Raw genomic sequence first — 25,582 nt, 5'->3', positions numbered from 1 at the left:
CTTGGTTGAAGAGAGGGGTAACATCTCACAGCATGAACTGGCAAATCCGATGCAGTCCATGAGGAGGAAATGCACTGCAGTACTTAATGCAGCTGGTGGCCACACCAGATACTGACTTACTTTTGATTTTGACACCCCCTTTGTTCAGGGACACATATTCCATTTTTGTTAGTCACATGTCTGTGGAACTTGTTCAGTTGATGTCTCAGTTGTTGAATCTTGTTATGTTCATACAAATATTTACACATGTTAAGTTTGCTGAAAATAAACGCAGTTGACAGTGAGAGGACGTTTCTTTTTTTGCTGAGTTTATGTTTGTGTGTGTACAAGACATAACTACTGCAAAACAACCAACAAAAATTGGTCACAGTTCTTGCAGCTATGTTGGTTGCTGGGCCTGTACTTAGTCACTGGTAAGCTTTGAGGTGACTCCTATGGTAAGTACACCTACAGTTCATCCCTTGGCAGTGGTACTGTAGATTGCTTTATCACTGATCCCAACCGAGTCTCGCAGAGCATTCACAGTCAGCCCACTGACACACCTACACCTGTATCAGATCACAGCAAAATCCCAGTCTATTTGAAAAGCTCAATATTCAATCATGAGGCATCAAAGCCAAAGGGACTGCATAATACTAAGACATGCTATCGATGGAAGGAAAGTAGTGTAGAAACCAACCCCAAAAAATTGGGCAACAACAAATTCAATCCCTTTTAGAAAACGTTTCACTGAAATAGTTAAACTTGTTATTACAAAGCCTAAAGTATATTCGACCTTTCAGCAGCCTTATCAAATCTAAAAATGTCAAGCAGACAACCTAAGGAAATGAACAACAATGACAAATGGTTTGATGAAGAATGCAAAAACCTAAGAAAGAAATTAAGAAACCTATCCAACCAAAAACATAGACCCATGTATTTCACTGTTTCCCACGCCAATAAATCCCTTTACATTAAATGTGTGAGAGAGAGCAGGATAGAGAGAACAGAATCCATGTTAAACTACTCATTTTCATTCAGTGTTCATATACAGCGTTGTTGTTTTAGACAACTAAATTCACTGATCACTCATCTGCAATATAATAATTATGTCACTTTCACTTAACCTTATTGCTCTAAAAGAGCTTGCTACACTAGGTCTAGGCCTACACAATAATAAGGTTGCATGCTTGCAGACCAGGTGACATTGAGGTCGCATTGTCTAACTTAATGTTACATTTTATTTCAACATATATGATCAAATAAAACGGCGATCAAACTGAGATACAGTGTTACTACCAAATCACTAGTGGGTTGACATTAGAATAATCAAATTTCTATCCCGGATTTGGGATCCGCCTCCGTTGTTTAATTTCATGTTCAAACTGGACATGGGTTTCTCACAGATGTGAAGAAGTGCTTTGTATCGACAAATGATGTGGTACTACCACTTTAAAACATATTGGGAGTTGTCTGCCAATCAGCGCGAATGAGGGGGAGGGAAGAAAGCGGGTGGGTAGCAACAGTTGCCCCGGTGAGGACGAAGCGCCATAGCCACGGTAGCCCTGGCGACAAGAACCCAGCAACGAGAATCAACAACAACAGCCTGAATCCTTGAAAAAAATAAAAACAAAAATACCGGTGGGAAATTCACTTGGAATCAGAGGTGAAACTCTAAACATATTAGATAGTTTACGTGTGCTTCTAACATTTCAAATGAAACATTATGTTGGATGCTGCTGTTTTTCTTTGCCTGTTTCAGTAGCCATTTATAGCAAACTGGTTGCCAACGTCTCTAGCTAGCTAACTTGCTTGCTGGCTCATCAATAGTGTCTCTTGAAACGCGGTGTCTGAGTACATTATGCCTGACATGACGCTTTAATACCCAGGCCGTTGTTATGGCGATGTCAAATGCACGATATGGGTACAAAATGGCGGGTGTTGTAGATACGCGAGACAAGCTAACGACCGTTAGCTAGCTCTGCTGTTGACATGCAGCTTGCTGACCAGCTCGAAGCTAATGTTAGCTAGCCAGGCTACGTGAAAAACCACAGTGGCATCTGTCAAATAATGTTCAAACTTTACCCATCTTATCAGCTTTAACGCAAAATGTCCTTCTGCCTGGCTGAGACAGAGGTTGACTCGTTAACCAACGTTAGCTAGCTAGTTGCTGCTAGCCAATCTCACTGCGAGCTGATAGTAGTAGCCTGGATAAAACAAATTAAAAAGCTAACTAAAGATGCATTGTAATTTGGTAAATAAGAAGAAATAGCCGGCCAGAGGTTTTAGTTCTCAAGCCAGTACGAGGGCAAGAAAGGTGGCACTGGGAAGTGAAGTCAAGCAAGCAATGTGAAGAGGGGCGTGTCAGTGAGGGGCGCGACTGACTATATTATGCAGATGTCAGTTACAGTGACAAGGACCTTGAAACATGGGGGGGCATTTGCGTTAGTAACTCATTCACTTGGATAGCTAAACTGAATTTTGTCCAGTAATGTATATCTTCGTCTCATTTTGGCAACCGCAAAGGTCATATATAGTTATTTGCTGAGTATTGGCTACTCAATAAAACCCATACTATTGAATAGGCTAAAAAGGGGTGAAATGGTAGTATTCTTGAAAACATTTTGCTTCACATCTGTAAACCTGCTATACTGTTATAAATTCCACAGAGCAGTGTCTCTTCTGTATATGAGAGAGTGCGAGGGAGAGAAGGGTTTGGAGAAATAGACATGTCAAAGCTAGAGGCTGGATATTCTATTCTAAAAGAGTGGCCTAAATTCTGTAGTTCGTCCAGACACCATGTTATTACCCCTTTAATAACCATGTAAATTACAAGTGAACTAAAAGTAAAAACAACACCAATGCTTTACGCAGTGTCAATAGACAAGCAGAATGGAGACTGGCTTCCCCACTTTACTCATGTTGCAGTCCCGTGAAGATCAGTTGGTGTGTTCGATTCCCACGAGGGACCAGTACAAAAAAAGCATTAAAATGAATGCACTCACTACTGTAAGGCGCTCTGGATATGAGTGTCTGCTAAATCACAAAAATGTCAATGTAAAAAGCCTTCTGGCCTGTAGCAGCAGCAGTCACATTAGAGATGACTGATCACATTACAGGTAACGGGACACCAAATGCATGCCTTTCTTTCCCTTCAAGCCTTCTCCTTCCCCACACCTCTTCTCTAGTTGTACCACTAACAGTCTTTGGAGGGGAAATCTCAGTCATAAGTGAATTGACTCATTAGGCCCAGACAGAATATGTGTAAAGAAGCAGAAGTTCCCCATGTGTATAGCAATTTCAATTATGGAATTAATTAGAGGCAGTGCTACAATACATTAATTACGGTGGTATAATTGTTTAAAATGTTTGTAAACTGTGTTTAAACTTCTCTGTCTGTATTCGGTCTCTAAATGTTTTCAATCACGAGCAGCACCATATCAACAAGTACAATTCAGAGTATGTGCAAATGCACATGGCGAATAAAGGTGATTCTGATTCTGAGACAGCGGTAAAAAGCCAGGTGCTGATAAGAAACCTCTCCTGCTGGGTTCCATCTGGCCTCACTGACTCAATCATTATCACGTTAAGGAACAGTCTGGATGATGATGATGATAGGGCCCCATCAAAGATAAAGCAACAATTTAACAATTACTATCTATAGCTACACTGAACAAAAATATATACACAACATGTAAAGTGTTGGTCCCATATTTCTTGAGTTGAAATAAAAGATCCCAGAAATTTTCCATACACACAAAAAGCTTATTTCTCTCACCTTGTGCTGGGGACAATGAAAGGCCACCCTAAAATGGGCAGTTGTATCACACAACACAATGCCACAGATGTCTCATGTTTTGAGGGAGCGTGCAATTGGCATGCTGACTGCAGGAATGTCCACCAGAGCTGTTGCCAGAGAATTTAATGTTCATTTTTCTACCATAAGCTTATGAAACTGTGGGTTTGCACAACTGAAGAGTTTCTGCACAAACTGTCAGAAACAGTCTCGGGGAAGCTCATCTGCTTGCTCGTCATCCTCACCAGGGTCTTGACCTGACTGCAGTTCGACTTCGTAACCGACATGGGAAAATTCTCACCTTCGATGGCTACTGGCACGCTGGAGAAGTGTTCTCTTCATGGATGAATCCCGGTTTCAACTGTACTGGGCAGATGGCAGACTGCGTGTATGGCATTGTGTGAGCGAGCGGTTTGCTGATGTCAAAGTTATGAACAGAGTGTCCCATAGTGGGGGTGGGGTTATGCTATGGACAGGCATAAGCTACGGACAACGAACACAATTGCATTTTATCAATGCCAATTTGAATGCACAGATATAATGTGAAGAGATCCTGAGGCCCATTGTCGTGCCATTCATCCGCTGCCATCATGTTTCAGCATGATAATGCACAGCTCCATGTCACAAGGATCTGTACACAATTCCTGGAAGCTGAAAATGTCCCAGTGTTTCCATGACCTGCATACTCTCCAGGCATGTCACCCATTGAGCATGTTTGGGATGCTCTGGGTTGATGTGTACTACAGTGTGTTCCAGTTCCCGCCAATACCCAGCAACTTCACACAGCCATTGAAGAGGAGTAGGACAACATTCCACTGGCCACAATCAACAGCCTGATCAACTCTATACGAAGGAGGCGTCTCAATGCATGAAGCAAATGGTGGTCACACCAGATACTGACTGGTTTTCTGATCCACGCCCCTACCTTTTAAAAAATAGGTATCTGTGACCAACGAATGCATATCTGTATTCCCAGCCATGTGAAATCCATAGGGCCTGGTGAATTTATTTCAATTGACTGATTTCCTTATATGAACTGTAACTCAGTAAAATCTTTGAAAGGGTTTTATGTTGCTTTTATATTTTTTATTCATTGTAGATTAGCCTGGTCCCCAATCTGTTTGTGCTCTTGCCAACAACATTGCTGTCATTGTCAAGCCAAACACAAGAATTCTGTCAGGAATTGGCAAGAGAGCAGAAAAAGACTGGCACCCAGGCTTCAGCTAGATCTCTCAGCTAACAAGATTTTATTTTATTTTTCACATATTCAGTGTCTGAGTCCCAGTTCTCGTGATGGCCACGACAGGCTACGTTGGGGAGTTGCAGCCCGTGACGACCCAGCCCCAAGGGGCAGCGAGTGGGAGTGTGACGGTGGCTGGACAGTCCTCAGCATCCGCTGCCCCACACACCGTGGTAGCTCCTACGCAGCAGTTCCTGGCTCAGCTTCAGACCACAGTGGGGGCTCCTGCAGCCGCAGCAGGACACACCACACCCCCTGCACAAGCCACTCCCACAGCGGCACAGAAGACAGCAGGTATTGTTTCTGCCAGTATAATTTTTCATTTGATTGTAATACATTTATTAATTGCGATGTATAAATAAATATTTATATTGTTTCATTGATATATTTATGTACTTTTATGGCATTTTGAGTCATGTCTTATAGGTATGCATCCATTCAGATGCTTATGACAATGTGTATCATGCAATAAATTAACCCTAGTGTCTGTATCAGTTGTCCAGGTGGCGCCCACACAGGTTCCTCCCCCCCAGACCCAGTATGTGACGGCTGAGATCCAGGGTTCCTCATCACAGGCCAACAACGCCCAGAACGCCCCCCAGTACATCGTAGTCACCGTCACAGGTGAGCCGTGCTCAGCATCACATCACATGCTACTGACTGTAGACTTAATTTATCTGAAGTCATGACCGACACTAGTAACGGCATTTCATTCAGAAACCTGACAATTTGTATTTATTTTATTTTATTGACCCGTTATTTAACTAGGCAAGTTAGTGAAGAACAAGTTATTATGTACAATGACGGCCTACCAAAAGGCCTTCTGCGGAAATGGGGGCTGGGATTAAAAATACAATTAAAGCACAAAACATGGTGCAAACATTATTTTAGCTTAGAATAGGTATGATATGCTTTACAGAGATTATAAATTATAAAACTAAAGATAAATTAGAATCAGATTACGTTGGTGTCACGTTCTTAGATGGGCCTGAGAGAGAGGAAGTAACAAGTCTCATAGCTTCCTGTTCAAGCTCTGTTCTTGATCTTAAGAGAGCCGTTCTGATTCACAGTTTCTACCAAATGAATCTAAAAACCTGCAATGAGGGGAATGTCTCTGATTGCTGTGAACTCTGTCCCTGTGCTCTTGCTTATCACGAAGAGGTTGTGTACTGTAATATGTGGGTGTAGTGGCTCCGAGAGAAGTCACAATTTCATATTAACAGGTCTTGCTCTCTCTCTGTTTTTCTCTCTCCATTTCTCTCCCTTTCTGTCTATCTTTCCCTTTCTCTCTCTCTCTCCCTTTCTCTCTCTCTCTCTTTCCCTTTCTCTCTCTCTCCCTTTCTCTCTCTCTCTCTAACCCCCCTCTCTCGCTTTCTCCCTTTCTCTCTTTCTCTCTCTTTCTCTCCCTTTCTATTTCACTCTCTCTACACAGAGGGCTCTCTCCATTCAAGTGACTCTGTGTCTGACTCGAGCCCTCCTCCAGCTGTGGTACAGCAGACTGGGGTTCCCACACAGGTGGTGCAGCAGGTGCAAGCAGCACAGCAGGTAGAGGTCCCTTCCCCTCTCTCATTCACACCCGGGTCATGTTCATTAGGCACCAAACAGAAGAAAACAGATTAAAACACAGCAGGTAGAGAGAGGTCCCTTCCCCTCTCTCATTCACACCTGGGTCATGTTCATTAGGCACCAAACAGAAGAAAACAGATTAAAACAGAGAGGTGACTATCTGAACTTTTTTCTCTTTCATGCCCTAATGAACATGATCCTGGTAGACACATGATATTGCAACAATTGCAACTTGAAACCACACAGAAAAAAAACTGTTTATTATTTGCAACTTATCATAAGACTTGGTGAAGCCAAAATAGTGCTGACAAAGTATTTATGCATCCCTTCGGTATTTGGTGTCCAGCATTGGTGCACTATTATGTGGAAAATGAGAAGTGATAGTCTCAGCAGTTATGGGTTTTACGATAACAACCTCTGAACAAACCAAGAATTGAGGAAAAACTATCGAAACTAGCATTTGCTGTTCCCCGAGAGAACTTGGCCGGAAATAGCTCAAAATACTTACTAGTCTCTCAAGCCTATGGTGTCTAACTGATCTCAGATGGCAAAACAGTATCTCAGATGTTTTATTGTCCCACACTGGATAGGTGCAGTGAAATGTGTTGTTTTACAGGGTCAGCCATAGTAGTACGCTGTGAAACATGTGTTGGACAAGTCAGGACATGGGAAGCATGAGGAAAAAATGTTCAGTTCTCGTCACACCCAGTTTGAGCTGATGTAACAGGGCTATTATCTTAGCTACCAGACGCTATTGTCTTAGCTATACACTGTGTGAATCTATCTGTGTTGTGTTTTCTGTCCTTAGAGGTCAGTGGTGCAGGCAACGTCCCAGATCACAGCCAAGACTGAACAGGGTATCACCACCCAGCTGAGTGTCACCAACCTGCAGCCTGTCCACCTCACTCAGGAGGTAAGACACACACACACACACACACACACACACACACACACACACACACACACACACACACACACACACACACACACACACACGCACACTCTCTCTCAAAAATGCATAACACACATGTACAAGACATAAACGGAACACCACACATAACACATAAATATACACACACACATAACCATCCTTTGAGCTAAAGATAGTATATATAATTCAACAACCACACGCTGTAATGCATTGTATTATGTATTCATTTGGTCCTGCTGAGCCAGATAAACATCACAACATTTCCCTCCTGGTTGGTTGGTTCCAGAGTTCGCATAGCAAACAGAGAGAGAGGGATGAGACAGACGTAGGGAGAGACCGAGAGGTAGAGGAGGAGTGGACAACAGCAGAGCAGAGCAGGACAGACGCACAGTACTTTGCATGGGTGCCGTCAGACAGACACCCAGACATGCAGACAGACGGACACAGCCTCCAGGAGTACCCCTCCTACTTCCCCCTCTCCCTCCCCCTGACCTTCCCTCCCTTCGCCTTGTCCCTGTCGGTGCTCTCGCTGGGCTGGGAGGGGATGGAGATGGGAGGCTACCCCACGGTCACCACAGCCCAAGGACAGCCACTCCTGTTTGACACAGCCTCTGCCCTCAGAGTAGGTCAATTAGGTGGAATTTCTGCCTTAGTCTCCCACTACTAAGTGCAGTTTTAACTTAAAGATGCACTATGCAGAAATTGCTCCGCCATTTCCGGGCTCCCGAGTGGCGCAGCGGTCTAAGGCACTGCATCTCAGTGGAAGAGGCATCACTACAGTCCCTGGTTCGAATCCAGGCTGTATCACATCCAGCTGTGATTGGGAGTCCCATAGGGCGCTGCACAATTGGCCCAGCGTCGTCCGGGGTAGGCCGTCATTGTAAATAGGATTTTTTTCTAAAGTGACTTGCCTAGTTAAATAAAAGTTAAATAAAAAATAGCTTGCGTGATTTCAGTTTATGTGACAAAACAAGCAGGTATTAGTGTGGAGAATCATTGTACCATCTAAACCGCTGTGAAATGTTTTTTACATAACCAGAAATATGGTATTTTCAGCTGTTTGAAGCTGGTGTACAAAACCTAGTAAAAGACGCAAAAACGAAAATGATGAACAGGAAGCAGAGAAATACATAGAACAGATCTACCACTTCTGAGACTTGTTTTCAGTGAGAATGACAGATCCATAACACACACATGTGAATGGAATCGGGTCGCCCCAAAATGACTTATTGCAGCTTTAAATGGAAGTTAGGTGTCCTAGAGAGGCTGTCAGTGGGTAACAGAGTGGAGTGGGATTAAGGCAGAGACAACACAGTAGGTAGGGAAGAGCAATGTGAAGGGTAAGGGGAGCAGCCTGCAAGTCAAGGTCATTTTCCCATTGAAGTGAATGAGCCCGTGATTGATGTGGTATGCCTCATGATTGACTCCTGTTGAAATATTTGGACACACTTCAAAGGAAATTGGAGGAGGGGGAGTAGATTAGTGTTTTGACCGACTCTGTGTGTGTACTCATGCCTGCATGTGTGTGTGTGTGTGTGTGTGTCCCAGGTGCAGCAGCAGCTCCAGCAGGTGCCAGTGCAGCATGTGTACACCAATCAGGTGCAGTATGTTGAAGGGGGAGACAACAACTACACCACCAGCACAATGTAAGCTTTCCTCTCCACTACTCTCTCTGAACACTGTCTATGGTGATAAAATGCTATGCCACTATGCTTATATAGTTTGTTAACTGTTGCTAACTAGCTAGCTTGATCACCTCAACTTCTAAAACTAGACAGTGGAGTAAGCCAGACAGCACAGACAGATCTTGGACTGCTATTTTTGTGATGAAGTGGTTCATCTTTCAAGACAAAAGTTATACTGCTGAATTTGAAAATAACTGTCCTTCACTCCTCCCCTGCTCCCTTCATTCCTCCCTCTTCCCACCTCCTCCCTCACTCCAGTCGTTCAGGCAGCTTCACCTACACAGACACCCCTCTGTACACTCAGACCACCGCCGCCCCTTACTACGAAGCCCCTCCCACCTCTGGCTCACAGGTCCCCACCACCGGCACACCCCTGACCGTCTCCGTGACAACGGGCTCCACCGGTGGAGTGTCTATGTACGTGGCTGGCACAGGCCAGATTGTGGCCAATCCGGCGGCCGCCTCTGGGGGTGGGGCGACGGTGGTGGCGACAGGGGGAACAGCCAATGGGACTGGGGAAGGGGCGGGGGCTAATGGAAGCGGGGGCAGCTATGTGATCCAGGGGGGGTACATGCTGAGTGGCAACAGTCAGGGGGGCTACTCCACCCACAACGCCCGCTCCTCTCCTGCCACCGTCAGTACAACAGAGGGCGAGGAGGGTAGTGGCGTACCGTCGGCAGACAAAAAGGTATGAGACAGAGACGCCAATCTCAATACTATTCTCTCACACACACCTTTCAGTGTTCTACTAGTCTCAATACTATTCTCTCACACACACCTTTCAGTGTTCTACTAGTCTCAGTACTATTCTCTCACACAAACCTTTAGGTGTTCTACTAGTCTCAATACTATTCTCTCACACACACCTTTCAGTGTTCTACTAGTCTCAGTACTATTCTCTCACACACACCTTTCAGTGTTCTACTAGTCTCAGTACTAGACTGTAGGAGGGACATGGTTGTTCTACTAGTCTCAGTACTAGACTGTAGGAGGGACATGGCTGTTCTACTAGTCTCAGTACTAGACTGTAGGAGGGACATGGCTGTTCTACTAGTCTCAGTACTAGACTGTAGGAGGGACATGGCTGTTCTACTAGTCTCAGTACTAGACTGTAGGAGGGACATGGCTGTTCTACTAGTCTCAGTACTAGACTGTAGGAGGGACATGGCTGTTCTACTAGTCTCAGTACTAGACTGTAGGAGGGACATGGCTGTTCTACTAGTCTCAGTACTAGACTGTAGGAGGGACATGGCTGTTCTACTAGTCTCAGTACTAGACTGTAGGAGGGACATGGTTGTTCTACTAGTCTCAGTACTAGACTGTAGGAGGGACATGGCTGTTCTACTAGTCTCAGTACTAGACTGTAGGAGGGACATGGCTGTTCTACTAGTCTCAGTACTAGACTGTAGGAGGGACATGGCTGTTCTACTAGTCTCAGTACTAGTCTGTAGGAGGGACATGGCTGTTCTACTAGTCTCAGTACTAGACTGTAGGAGGGACATGGCTGTTCTACTAGTCTCAGTACTAGACTGTAGGAGGGACATGGCTGTTCTACTAGTCTCAGTACTAGACTGTAGGAGGGACATGGCTGTTCTACTAGTCTCAGTACTAGACTGTAGGAGGGACATGGTTGTTCTACTAGTCTCAGTACTAGACTGTAGGAGGGACATGGCTGTTCTACTAGTCTCAGTACTAGACTGTAGGAGGGACATGGCTGTTCTACTAGTCTCAGTACTAGACTGTAGGAGGGACATGGCTGTTCTACTGGGCTCAGTACTAGACTGTAGGAGGGACATGGCTGTTCTACTAGTCTCAGTACTAGACTGTAGGAGGGACATGGTTGTTCTACTAGTCTCAGTACTAGACTGTAGGAGGGACATGGCTGTTCTACTAGTCTCAGTACTAGACTGTAGGAGGGACATGGCTGTTCTACTAGTCTCAGTACTAGACTGTAGGAGGGACATGGCTGTTCTACTAGTCTCAGTACTAGACTGTAGGAGGGACATGGCTGTTCTACTAGTCTCAGTACTAGACTGTAGGAGGGACATGGCTGTTCTAGTCTCAGTACTAGACTGTAGGAGGGACATGGCTGTTCTAGTCTCAGTACTAGACTGTAGGAGGGACATGGCTGTTCTAGTCTCAGTACTAGACTGTAGGAGGGACATGGCTGTTCTACTGGGCTCAGTACTAGACTGTAGGAGGGACATGGCTGTTCTACTGGGCTCAGTACTAGACTGTAGGAGGGACATGGCTGTTCTACTAGTCTCAGTACTAGACTGTAGGAGGGACATGGCTGTTCTACTAGTCTCAGTACTAGACTGTAGGAGGGACATGGCTGTTCTACTAGTCTCAGTACTAGACTGTAGGAGGGACATGGCTGTTCTACTAGTCTCAGTACTAGACTAGGAGGGACATGGCTGTTCTAGTCTCAGTACTAGACTGTAGGAGGGACATGGCTTCATCATGTTATATTGTTATATCGTTGTCACTGCACTACAGCCCCTCCCAAGCTTACTTCTGCCCCCCCTCATGTCTCTATTATAACGAATGATTGATAATATATAACGCTCAGAAACCAAACCGATCAGTCGTGTGTGTTTGTTGACTAACCCATCCATTTTTCCCTTCTCTCTGTGTGTCCCTCTCTGCCAGGTGCAGTGGCTGCTAGATAACTATGAGACAGCTGAAGGGGTCAGTCTGCCTCGCTCCACCCTCTACTGCCACTACCTGCTGCACTGCCAGGAGCAGAAGCTGGAGCCCGTCAACGCTGCCTCCTTTGGGAAGCTGATCAGATCCGTGTTCATGGGGCTACGCACGCGCCGCCTGGGCACCCGGTGAGACGGGTTATATCATACAGACACACACATGCAGCCTGGGCACCCGGTGAGACGGGTTATATCATACAGACACGCACACGCCGCCTGGGCACCCGGTGAGACGGGTTATATCATACAGACACGCACACGCCGCCTGGGCACCCGGTGAGACGGGTTATATCATACAGACACGCACGCGCCGCCTGGGCACCCGGTGAGACGGGTTATATCATACAGACACGCACACGCCCCAAAGGTTAGGCTGAATCAGAGGCTGAATTGTGTATGTGTTCCAGGGGGAACTCCAAGTACCACTATTACGGCCTGAGGATCAAGGCCTGCTCCTCTCTGATCAGACTGATGGAGGACCAGCAGCACCTGGCCATGAGACAGCAGCCCTTCTCTCAGAAACAGAGGTGGGCTATCAGCCTCTGTCTCTCTCTGCGTCTCTCTGTCTCTCTCTGTGTCTCGCTGTCTCTCTCTCTCTGCGTCTCTGCCTCTCTCTCTCTGCGTCTCTCTGTCTCACTCTCTCTGTCTCTCTCTCTCTGCGTCTCTCTGTCTCTCTCTGCATCTCTCTGTCTCTCTCTGCGTCTCTCTGTCTCTCTCTCTGCGTCTCTGCCTCTCTCTCTGCGTCTCTCTGTCTCACTCTCTCTGTCTCTCTCTCTCTTTGCGTCTCTGCCTCTCTCTCTCTGCGTCTCTCTCTCTTCTCCTCTTTCACTCTCACAGTGCCTCAAACACTGTCTCCTTCTAGCACTCTAACAGTTGCTCTCTTTCCTACCCTCTCATTCTTTCTCTCTGTCTCTCACTCTCTGTCTCTCTCACTCTCTGTCTCTCTTTCCTACCCTATCTCACTCTCTCTCTCTTTCCTCCCCTCTCTCACTCTCTCTCTTTCATACCCTCTCATTCTTTCTCTCTCTCTCTCTCTCTCACTCTCTCTCTCTCTGTCTCTCTTTCCCCCCTCTCTCACTCTCTGTCTCTCTTTCCTACCCTCTCTCACTCTCTGTCTCTCTTTCCTACCCTATCTCACTCTCTCTCTCTTTCCTCCCCTCTCTCTCTCTGTCTCTCTTTCCTACCCTCTCATTCTTTCTCTCTGTCTCTCTGTCTCTCTCACTCTCTGTCTCTCTCTCTCTCTCTTTCCCCCCTCTCTCACTCTCTGTCTCTCTTTCCTACCCTCTCTCACTCTCTGTCTCTCTTTCCTACCCTCTCACTCTCTGTCTCTCTTTCCTACCCTATCTCACTCTCTCTCTCTCTTTCCTCCCCTCTCTCTCTCTGTCTCTCTTTCCTACCCTCTCACTCTCTGTCTCTCTTTCCTACCCTCTCACTCTCTGTCTCTCTTTCCTACCCTATCTCACTCTCTCTCTCTTTCCTCCCCTCTCTCTCTCTGTCTCTCTTTCCCCCCTCTCTCTCTCTCTGTCTCTCTTTCCCCCCTCTCTCACTCTCTGTCTCTCTTTCCTCCCCTCTCACTCTCTCTGTCTCCCTTTCTCTCATTTCATTTCTGTATTTCTGTCCTTATTCCTAGAACTTATTGTGCCATTTTGTTGTATCTCTCTCATTGAAGCCTCCCTGCTGTATAAAGGATCTTCATTATTTTCATCATGAACCCCTCCTCCCTAGGATGAAGCCGGTGCAGAAGGTGGAGGGGATGACCAATGGCATGGCGGCAGGCTCGGGCCAACAGCAGCAGCAGCAGGGGGCGGGGCTCTCTGACATCAGCGCCCAAGTGCAGCAGTACCAGCAGTTCCTGGGTGAGAGGGTGGGGGGTGTCAGGTCTGTCAACACTAGGGGGAATTGGGGTAACACCTTATTGTACCATCTTGGTGTTTACAGTATATGGTACCAATAAGGACTGGAGTCAATGAGTAGCTACTTCACTTAGTGTTTATATGACCACCAAAGAAAAGGAAGAGTGTTTAAAATGTACCTACTATGTAATAACATTTGACCATATTTTACCAAATACAGTAGAGAAATACAAAGACACAAATCTCAGAGTTATAGACTGACTGATTAACGGAATGGACAATATCGAACCGGGACATTTATTAAACACTAACAAATGAACTTCAGTAGGTTACAGACAGTGATAAAACAGGTCAGACATTTACAGTATCTGGCTTGTGTAAATACACAATTAATATTGTCTTCCGTCCCCATGCAGACGCGTCTCGGACCCTCCCAGAGTTCCCTGACCTTGACCTGCAGGGGAAGGCCCTACCGGAGGGCATAGAACTGGAGCACATCAAGAGCTTCCAGCTGCTGTATCGGGAACACTGTGAGGTGCCTGTCTGTATGTCACACTGGTTGTTTATATGTACAGCATGTTACTGTCTGTCTGTCTACCCCTGTCTGTCTGTACAGAGACCTACCCCTGTCTGTCTGTACAGAGACCTACCCCTTTCTGTCTGTACAGAGACCTCCCCCTTTCTGTCTGTACAGACACCTACCCCTTTCTGTCTGTACAGAGACCTACCCCTGTCTGTCTGCACAGAGGCCTCCCCCTGTCTGTCTGTACAGAGGCCTCCCCCTGTCTGTCTGTACAGAGGCCTCCCCCTGTCTGTCTGTACAGAGGCCTCCCCCTGTCTGTCTGTACAGAGGCCTCCCCCTGTCTGTCTGTACAGAGACCTCCCCCTTTCTGTCTGTACAGAGACCTACCCCTGTCTGTCTGTACAGAGACCTACCCCTGTCTGTCTGTACAGAGACCTACCCCTTTCTGTCTGTACAGAGACCTACCCCTGTCTGTCTGTACAGAGACCTACCCCTGTCTGTCTGTACAGAGACCTACCCCGGTGTATGTGTCATTGTTCATTCATCAGTTCTTGTATAGTCCTGTTATGTACATGTCATCTGTACATCTCACTGTTGTTTCTGTCGGTCCAGCTGTCCTGTGCATCCTTTGCATAAAGGGAGGAGCTAAGCTAGTTGATACTGATGGTGCTGGTGTTCCCTCTTTGTTTCCAGGCTATTCTGGACGTGACGATCAACCTGCAGTTCACCCTGGTGGAGACCCTGTGGAAGACCTTCTGGAGGTTTGAAGAGAGCCAGAGTGGAGACACTGGCACACTGGCTGTGTACGTCTTGTCCTGGGACTTCAATATGCTACTAAAGCAACTGTCTTTCTTTTTTTTTTGGAATATCAAGTCATTTTTTCAAGAATCCTGTGTCATTTTCTAACGTATCTGTATTGTTGTAACAGACATGATGAGTCTGAGAAGCGCCTGCCTAAGGACTGTCTAGTGATCCTGTGTAAGTACGACCCTGTGCTCCGCTGGAGCCGCGACTGTGACAACACCCTGTACCAGGGCCTGGTGGAGATCCTCATCCCCGATGTGCTGCGGCCCATCCCCAGTGAGTTAGAACGTACTACACAACACCACATAATACTGATACAACTACAGAGCAGTATAGAGAGCCTTCAGAAAGTTTTCAAACCTCTTGACCGAATTTTAAAATGGATTACATTGAGATTGTTTGTCACTGGCCTAGACACAATAGCCCATAATGTCAACGTGAACTTATGTATTTAGACATTTTTATAAATGAAAATCTGGAATGTCTTGGGTCAATAAGTATTCAACCCCTTTGTTATTGCAAGCCTAAATAAGTTCAGGAGTAAAAATGTACTTAACAAGTCACATAAGTTGCATGGACTCTGTGTTAAACACGATGTTTGAATGACTACCTCCTCTCTGTACCCCACACATACAATTATATGTAAGGTGCCTCAGTCGAGCAGTGAATTTCAAGCACAGATTCAACCATAAAGACCTGGGAGGTTTTCCAGTCCCTCACAAAGAAGGGAACCTATTGGTAGATGGGTGAATATCCCTTTGAGCTGAAGGTATTAATTACACTTTGGATGGTGTATCAAGAAGCCGCTCTGGATTTCACCATGAGGCCAATGGTGACTTTAAAACCATTACAGAGTTTAATGGCTTTGATAGGAGAAAACTGAGGATGGATCAACAACATTGTAGTTATTCCACAAAACTAACCTAAATGACAGAGTGAAAAGAAATAAGCCTGTACAGAATAAAAATATTACAAAACATGCACTAAAGTAATACTGCAAACAAATGTGGCAAAGCAATTCACTTTTTGTCCTGAATAGAAAGTGTTATGTTTGGGGCAAATCCAATACAACACAGTACTGATTACCACTCGCCATATTTCCAAGCATAGTGGTGTCTGCATAATGTTATGGGTATGCTTGTAATCATTAAGTACTTGGGAGTTTTTCAGAAACAGAATGGTGCTAAACACAGTCAGAATCCTAGAGGGAAACCTGGTTCAGTCTGCTTTCCAACAGACACTGAGAGTTGAATTCACCTTTCAGCAGGACAATAACCTAAAACACAAGGCCAAATCTACACTGAAGTTGCTTACCAAGAAGACAGTGAATGTTCCTGAGTGGCCGAGTTACAGTTTTGACTTACTGTAAATCTGCTTGACAATCTGTGGCAAGACCTGAAAATGGTTGTCTAGCAATGATCAACAACCAATTTGGCAGAACTTGATGAATTTGGAAATGAATAATTGGCAAATGTTGCACAATCAATGTGTGGACAGCTCTTAGAGACTTACCTAGAAAGACCGACAGCTGTAATCACTGACAAAGGGGATTCTAACATGTATTGACTCAGGGGGTTGAATACTTATCTAATCAAGATATATTAGTGTTTTTATTTATTTATTTTTACAAATGTTGGAATTTTTCTTCCACTTTGACATTACATAGTATTTTGTGAAGATCGTTGACGGAAAATGACAATTAAATCTATTTTAATCCCACTTTTTACACAACATGTTGTGAATACTTTCTGAAGGCACCTTATAATACTACATAGCACAACATTACACTATACTCAGCGACCTTTTACGCTACTGCTACTCTCTGTTCATCATATATGCATAGTCACTTCAACCATATCTACATGTACATACTACCTCAATCAGCCTGACTAACCGCTGTCTGTATGTAGCCTCACTACTTTTATAGCCTCGCTACTTTTATAGCCTCACTACTTTTATAGCCTCACTACTGTTATAGCCTCGCTACTTTTATAGCCTCGCTACTTTTATAGCCTCACTACTGTTATAGCCTCGCTACTTTTATAGCCTCGCTACTGTTATAGCCTCGCTACTTTTATAGCCTCGCTACTGTTATAGCCTCGCTACTTTTATAGCCTCGCTACTGTTATAGCCTCGCTACTTTTATAGCCTCACTACTGTTATAGCCTCGCTACTTTTATAGCCTCGCTACTGTTATAGCCTCGCTACTTTTATAGCCTCACTACTGTTATAGCCTCGCTACTTTTATAGCCTCGCTACTTTTATAGCCTCGCTACTTTTATAGCCTCGCTACTTTTATAGCCTCGCTACTTTTATAGCCTCGCTACTGTTATAGCCTCGCTACTGTTATAGCCTCGCTACTGTTATAGCCTCGCTACTGTTATAGCCTCGCTACTTTTATAGCCTCGCTACTGTTATAGTCTCGCTACTTTTATAGCCTCGCTACTTTTATAGCCTCACAACTGTTATAGCCTCGCTACTTTTATAGCCTCGCTACTGTTATAGTCTCGCTACTTTTATAGCCTCACTACTTTTATAGCCTCACTACTTTTATAGCCTCACTACTGTTATAGCCTCACTACTTTTATAGCCTCACTACTTTTATAGCCTCACTACTTTTATAGCCTCACTACTGTTATAGCCTCACTACTTTTATAGCCTCACTACTTTTATAGCCTCGCTACTTTTATAGCCTCGCTACTTTTATAGCCTCGCTACTTTTATAGCCTCGCTACTGTTATAGCCTCGCTACTGTTATAGCCTCGCTACTGTTATAGCCTCGCTACTGTTATAGCCTCGCTACTTTTATAGCCTCGCTACTGTTATAGTCTCGCTACTTTTATAGCCTCGCTACTTTTATAGCCTCACTACTGTTATAGTCTCGCTACTTTTATAGCCTCGCTACTTTTATAGCCTCACTACTGTTATAGCCTCGCTACTTTTATAGCCTCGCTACTGTTATAGTCTCGCTACTTTTATAGCCTCACTACTTTTATAGCCTCACTTCTTTTATAGCCTCACTACTTTTATAGCCTCACTACTTTTATAGCCTCACTACTTTTATAGCCTCACTACTTTTATAGCCTCACTACTTTTATAGCCTCACTTCTTTTATAGCCTCACTTCTTTTATAGCCTCACTACTTTTATAGCCTCACTACTTTTATAGCCTCACTTCTTTTATAGCCTCACTACTTTTATAGCCTCACTACTTTTATAGTCTCACTTCTTTTATAGCCTCACTTCTTTTATAGCCTCACTACTTTTATAGCCTCACTACTTTTATAGCCTCACTTCTTTTATAGCCTCACTACTTTTATAGCCTCACTTCTTTTATAGCCTCACTACTTTTATAGCCTCACTACTTTTATAGCCTCACTACTTTTATAGCCTCACTACTTTTATAGCCTCACTTCTTTTATAGCCTCACTTCTTTTATAGCCTCACTACTTTTATAGCCTCACTACTTTTATAGCCTCACTACTTTTATAGCCTCACTTCTTTTATAGCCTCACTTCTTTTATAGCCTCACTTCTTTTATAGCCTCACTACTTTTATAGCCTCACTACTTTTATAGCCTCACTTCTTTTATAGCCTCACTACTTTTATAGCCTCACTTCTTTTATAGCCTCACTACTTTTATAGCCTCACTACTTTTATAGCCTCACTTCTTTTATAGCCTCACTTCTTTTATAGCCTCACTACTTTTATAGCCTCACTACTTTTATAGCCTCACTTCTTTTATAGCCTCACTACTTTTATAGCCTCACTTCTTTTATAGCCTCACTACTTTTATAGCCTCACTACTTTTATAGCCTCACTACTTTTATAGCCTCACTACTTTTATAGCCTGTCTTTTTTTTTACTGTTATTTTATTTCTTTACTTACCTATTGTTCTCATAATACCTTTTTTGCACTATTGGTTAGAGCCTGTAAGTAGGCATTTCACTGTAAGGTCTACTACACCTGCTGTATTCGGCGCACGTGACAAGTAAACTTTGATTTTATTTTATTTTATTACAGTACACAAGACATAGCGTTATACTGCACTACATTATACTATGTGACATGACAGAGCTGTAATACAGCCTGTGTGTAGCTGGTGTAGAGGAGTCCGGTGCATGACAGCAGATATGAGTAATAAACGAATTTACTCTAGATTCCACAAATACAACACAAAATATTCGAGGCCACAATAACGGACCGTATTACAAAACAAACAATTACTCACAAACAAACATGGGGGAACAGAGGGTTAAATAATGAACAAGTAATTGGGGAATTAAAACCAGGTGTGTAAGACAAAGACAAAACAAATGGAAAATAAAATGTGGATCGGCGATGGCTAGAAGGCCGGTGACGTCGACCGCCGCTCGAACAAGGAGAGGGACCGACTTCGGCGGAAGTCGTGACAATAGCACTATATTACACTAATTATCTACATAACATGACATAGGCCTGGTGGAGATTCTACATAACACAATAAAACACAGGTTGTTTGAGTTCAAGGACATTCTGTTCACCACCACATAGGAGAGCACATTTAGTTCAGCCCTGTGTCAACCCCTCTCCCTCTCCTGTCCACAGGTGCCTTAACTCAAGCCATCCGCAACTTTGCCAAGAGTCTGGAGAGTTGGTTGACCAACGCTATGATGAACATCCCAGAAGAGATGGTCCGCATTAAGGTGTGTGTCTGCTTTCATGTGTGTTGGGCAGCATGTGTTGGTTTCTGCGGTGTGTGTGTGTTCTTGGTGAGGTCTTGTCACGCTCTCTTTTCTCACTTCCTCCTCTCATCCTCCAGGTAACGTCAGCCAGTTCGTTTGCCCAGACGCTGCGCAGGTACACCTCTCTGAACCACTTGGCCCAGGCAGCCAGGGCCGTGCTACAGAACACAGCTCAGATAAACCAGATGCTCAGCGACCTCAACCGCGTGGACTTCGCCAATGTTCAGGTCCGTCTGACCTAAGACCTGTGGTTACAGTGTATAGTAACAGTCAGACACTGTCCAGACCATAGACGTGTCATTATATTCATATGATGCAGACCATCACTGATGGTGATCCCTGTAGTGTTTGTTTGGTAGATGTAGTATAATGTCCTAAAGCTCTGTGTGTTGCTGTTGTTGTTGTCGTACTGACATAACACAGGTGGCCTATGTTACCTTGTCATTCAACTACTATATTTTGTAATTGTGAAGTGACAAAAACATAAGAGGCATGATACTGACGACTCTCTCTCTTTCTCTCCCCTTCCTCCCCTCTTTCTTTCTCTCTCTCACCCCCTCCTCTGTCTCTTTTCCTCTTCCCCTCCTCTCTCTCTCCATACAGGAGCAGGCGTCGTGGGTGTGTCGCTGTGAGGACCGTGTGGTGCAGCAGTTGGAGCAGGACTTCAAGCTGACCCTGCAGCAGCAGAACTCTCTGGAGCAGTGGGCTGCCTGGCTGGACGGGGTGGTCTCCCAGGTCCTAAAGCCCTACCAAGCCAGCGCCGCCTTCCCCAAAGCAGCCAAGCTCTTCCTGCTCAAGTGGTCCTTCTACAGGTGAGAATGGGATTAGTCCCATCTATTCCCACGACTGCTAAATACGGTTGAACATTTCCGGTAATTTCACACATTTTCAACTAGAATCAAATAGGAATAGGCAGGGAGGGAATCCTCCAACTGGGAAATTTGGGGAAGGTCCTAACATTTGACAACGCTACTGCTCAGAGACGTTTTTTTCCTGGTTAGTCAGGAAATCCAGATTTGTTTATCCATGCCAAACCAAACTCTTCCTCCTCCTCCTCTCCATCCAGTTCCATGGTGATTAGAGACCTGACTCTGCGTAGTGCTGCCAGCTTTGGATCCTTCCACCTGATCAGACTGCTGTATGATGAGTACATGTACTACCTGATAGAACACAGAGTGGCCCAGGCTAAAGGAGAGACACCCATCGCTGTCATGGGAGAGGTACACACACATATACACACATTTACACACGCGTTCACAGTGGCCTAAGCCAAAAAAGCTAATGTGTTGTTGATATTAGTTACCATTGTTTAGTTGTTACCATTCAATTGTTACTGACTCATTTCCTATGTCTCTCAGTTCGCCAGTCTTGGCAGGAGTTTGAACCCACTGGATCCAGACAAAGGTAACTACCATCCATGTTGTTTGATACAAAGCACATGGCAGCCAGACATAAAGCTACTTATTGAGGATTGCCCAATCCCAGATCAATCCCTACCCCTTACGCATTTGTGGAGATCTGAGAGCATAGGGGGTAGGGGTTAGGGGTTAGGGACTCATTTGGGATTGGGCAATCTATTCCTATAACCATGGTTTCTGATATTAACCTTCATCCCACTTGTGTCTGTCTTCCAGAAGAGGAAGAGGAGGAGGAAGAGGAGAGCGATGACGAGTGTCAGGAGCTGTCTCTGCCCTCTGACGGGGCGGGGCTGGGGGAGGAGTCTCTGGAGCCGCCTACCAAGCTGGCCAGAACCGACCAGAGAGTACTCTTCACCACGGGCCAGGACTGAACACACACACTGATACACACATGCACAAACACACTTCCATTCACAGACTGACTTACACAAATACTCACACATAACTGCATTGATTGATAAACATTTGTATACACACATACACCAAGATACCCTTGTATACACTAATATGTACACTAGAGGTTGACACGGGAGTGAAAATTCATTCCTGTTCTGTCTTGTCCTGTAAAAAAATGTTTCCTGTAATGCCCAAATCCTGCAGCGTTTCTATAACCCCGGAACTTTCCTGTCCCATTCTGATAAATATCACTCCCGTCCCATGCAGATTTTTACACACAGAAATCATTTCTTCCGTTACGCCTCGATCACACCAATAGCGTCATTGCATTTTGGTACACCAGATGTACATTCATTTCCACTGGAACACTGTGTTTGCCTTGCAGCATTTTGTTGCAGAGGCAGTTGCAGTGCGTTCTGTGTGGTGGAAACGTTGGATTTATAGAACGTATACATCAGACTGTATGTGAAGACGTTCTGTGTGGTGGAAACGTTGGATTTATAGAACGTATACATCAGACTGTATGTGAAGACGTTCTGTGTGGGGGATACGTTGGATTTATAGAACGTATACATCAGACTGTATGTGAAGACGTTCTGTGTGGTGGAAACGTTGGATTTATAGAACGTATACATCAGACTGTATGTGAAGACGTTCTGTGTGGGGGATACGTTGGATTTATAGAACGTATACATCAGACTGTATGTGAAGACGTTCTGTGTGGTGGAAACGTTGGATTTATAGAACGTATACATCAGACTGTATGTGAAGACGTTCTGTGTGGGGGATACGTTGGATTTATAGAACGTATACATCAGACTGTATGTGAAGACGTTCTGTGTGGTGGAAACGTTGGATTTATAGAACGTATACATCAGACTGAATGTGAAGACGTTCTGACAGAAATGGTAGCAGAAGGTGAAGGTTGAACTGTTGTTGAACACATCCAGATGATGCTGCGTACCATTTTGCGTAATGACGCTATCATGTGATCGGGGCGTAGAGTAGTGACTGGCTCCAACTGAAGCGAGGCGTGAGAGTGAGCTGGAAGGAAGGAAATTATCATTAGATTTAGATTTTTTTCATTAAGTGAACGATATCAGGCCTACACAGTTTATTTTAATTAAATGGTCCACACATTACCATCCTGTGGATTGTCGATCCTGTGTTGTCCTGAACATGACTCTAGAACTTATTCCTGACAGACCTGTTCCCATGTCAACCTCTGATGTACAGTTTCTATATACATTTGAGTGTAGATACTGTACACACACACACATGTTCATACACTCAATAAACATTTCTGCAGTCTCTACACATAGATGCTGACCCAACAGTACACAGACACACACAGACACAGTCCCAATAAGGTCTGTATGGCACAAGTCTGCTGTAAGCACAGATACCACACATGCATGGATGGGCACACAATCACCGGTCCGGCATTGCTGCACAAAGGACACAGGGTGAACTTACACACACACACACACACCCGACCCATGGAGTGAAGAGTGTTTGTTGTCACTTGAATGGATCTGTGTATTGAACAAGGACCTGCCATGTTTCTCTGTATTGGTGTCACTGGCTGACAACAGGGCAGCACAATGTACATGCCAACCTAAACTACCCTCCAACAACGGTCTGCTGTACCAAGGTGGTCCTGAAGATGTGACGGTTAACAGTTTGTCCTCCCTTACCCAACCCTTCTGTATAGGGAGGAACGGAGGGAGGAAGAGGAAATGGCTGCTTACGATTCTGCAGTTCTAAATTGTTCATTTAGCTCTCACTCTCATGTCAATCAAAGCCCAAGAGCCAGTCAGAAGGAGATGGGGCATGTGGGTGACAGCAGATAGACTGTAAAGAGAGTTGTTGTGTGTGTTTTTGATGCTCGTGGTGTGTGCGTGTGTGTGCTGGGGTCCTACTGCTGTGCTGTATTTTTAGGGTGCGATTGAACATGCGTGGATTTATCTGATTGTGTGTGTCTTGTAACGTGTGTCTGGTTGTACGATTGTTGAGTCTGTGCTTCAGAAGAAGTGTTGACTGTATATTTGGTGGATATTTTCAAAGGCATTCAAAATCATTTTGGGTGAATGTTTTTATTGGTTCTTTTTAATTTGATTTGTTCCTTTCCTGAAAAAGAGTGTCATGGTTTTGGGGGTTCCTGTTACAACCACTCACACACGCACACAAAAGATAAAACCCTGGTTTAAAGGTGTTTCCATGTCAACCCCACAGATGTGGAACAGTAGTCCCACCATTTCTCTCCACTGCAGCGTCCATCTGCCTCTGCTGCTGAATGTGCAGTTCTGTACAGAGAGATCTGTTCAATATATATTCCTGTTTGTGTTTTCAAGTGCTTCATTGCCATCTGTTTTATTGGTTTCTGTTGAGACCTTTGTGGCCTCTTGTCGTCCACACGTCATTGCGCCAGCCTTATTTTTTATGTTTGTTTATCTTTTTCATTTCTGCACCAGACATTTCTGATTTCAAATAATTACTTTGTTTACATATTCCAAGAAGGACTGTGCTGGACTGAGTTAAAATGCGATAATATAATTATATATATGTGTGTCACTCTATTTCCTTTTCATTGTCACAAAGTGAACCTTTCTTGTCTGGTGATGTGGTGTCAATCTGTCACACACTAAGTATATTTTGTGTGTATGTGTATTTACTGAGAGTCGTTATTGAGTGTGAGTATGTATGTTTGATTTCAGTTCTCCTCAAATGAGCTCTCCATACATACACGCGCCAAGGGTCCTGCTTCGTTTGCACAGTCACAGTCAATGACTGTCCTTTTATATGGTGAGATGTCAGTAGCCTGATCCCAAATATGTTTGTACTATCTTGCCAACTCTTGGTTTGACAATGACCATATAAGTTGGCGAGACAGCACAAACTGATCAGGTACCAGGCTAGAATATAACAGTTCTGCCTATTTATCACAGACAGTCTCCACTTGGAGATCCCTATAGATCTCTTTCATGTACAGTACTGTATATCTGTGTCTGATGGAATCGCAGCACACAGGTGTAAGGTATTCTGAGGAAAACCCTTACAGTCGGTGCCATTGTTGTATGGGTTTAGCATGGTCCCAGATCTGTTTGTGCTGTCTTATAGAAGTTGGAATGACAGCACAAGCAGATCTGGGGTCAGGCTCGATGTGAAACGAGACAGGGGAATCAGACACCCTATCTTCCTCTACATCTCTCATTCTGTCTCACTCGTTTCCTTCCTGCTAAAGTTTTTCTGCTGTTGTTTTGTTGTTGAAGCCATTTTCATAGAACATTGTCCACCACGATCAGTTCGGTTGTTGAACATGTATTGTATGAACATTTCATTGCATTTAAGTGTCCCAAGAATGTTTTCAAAGGCAGCAATGCATATCTTGAGCACGCAGCGTGGACCTCTAAACCAGCATGTTTAACACTCTGGGGCGTCTGCTACTACCACAGCTGATGATATATCCTCCCATGTCCTGCGGATCTCCCGATACGATGGCCATTCTTTTCCAGACAAAAATGTTTGTCATTTTTATAGAGTTCAGTTTCTTACTTCTAAAAACGGTATTGTGTGGCAGTGTTTTATGAATTTGGTCAAATACACGTATGACTGTGCCTTTGGGAGGTTGTAGAATGCACTTCAAATGTTTTTAATTTTAAAGATATAAAATAAATTAAGAATTTTTTAAGTTGTCACACCCTTGCCCTTGTTTTCTCCTCTGAAATGTACAGACTAGTTTCCGTTGGAGCAGGATGTGGGGACTCTACACTGTGATGTACAAAGACTGTACTTTCCATCACAGTGGCTGTGGTGCATTCATTAGTGCAAACTGTTTCAGAAAATAAATGTTTATATTGGACAAATTTATGTAGGTCCCCACCCATTTCGTCCAGTTTAATTCCGTTTGGTTCCTAGTAAATACACCCCTGGTCTGTCACATAGTCTTTGTGGTAAGCACT

General features: G+C 44.4%; 1 protein-coding gene across 1 annotated transcript; it reads left to right on the top strand.

Moving 5' to 3' along the window:
* The first annotated feature begins 1,478 nt into the window (after positions 1 to 1,478).
* LOC110538912 (MHC class II regulatory factor RFX1) lies at positions 1,479 to 25,316 on the top strand. The gene is made up of 19 exons (XM_036939014.1): positions 1,479 to 1,645; positions 5,047 to 5,309; positions 5,511 to 5,639; positions 6,448 to 6,560; positions 7,390 to 7,494; positions 9,061 to 9,158; positions 9,456 to 9,885; positions 11,850 to 12,031; positions 12,310 to 12,429; positions 13,628 to 13,758; positions 14,172 to 14,290; positions 14,972 to 15,081; positions 15,207 to 15,358; positions 19,670 to 19,767; positions 19,884 to 20,033; positions 20,410 to 20,618; positions 20,873 to 21,026; positions 21,165 to 21,210; positions 21,441 to 25,316. Exons 2-19 carry the CDS (start codon positions 5,069 to 5,071, stop codon positions 21,593 to 21,595), a joined length of 2,742 nt encoding a protein of 913 aa, XP_036794909.1. The 5' UTR covers positions 1,479 to 1,645; positions 5,047 to 5,068; the 3' UTR covers positions 21,596 to 25,316.
* Positions 25,317 to 25,582: the final 266 nt, after the last annotated feature.

The sequence above is a fragment of the Oncorhynchus mykiss genome, chromosome 12 (assembly GCF_013265735.2).
Source record: "Oncorhynchus mykiss isolate Arlee chromosome 12, USDA_OmykA_1.1, whole genome shotgun sequence".
Classification (NCBI taxonomy): Eukaryota; Metazoa; Chordata; class Actinopteri; order Salmoniformes; family Salmonidae; genus Oncorhynchus; species Oncorhynchus mykiss.
This window is presented reverse-complemented; position numbering and strand designations above follow the sequence as displayed.

Bases quoted from the DNA above. Each gene is read 5' to 3' on its own strand.
- LOC110538912 (XM_036939014.1), top strand. From the start codon at position 5,069: ATGGCCACGACAGGCTACGTTGGGGAGTTGCAGCCCGTGACGACCCAG. The intron at 15,082-15,206 runs GTACGTCTTGTC...TTGTTGTAACAG, and splicing joins GACACTGGCACACTGGCTGT to ACATGATGAGTCTGAGAAGC. The intron at 20,034-20,409 runs GTCCGTCTGACC...CTCTCCATACAG, and splicing joins TGGACTTCGCCAATGTTCAG to GAGCAGGCGTCGTGGGTGTG.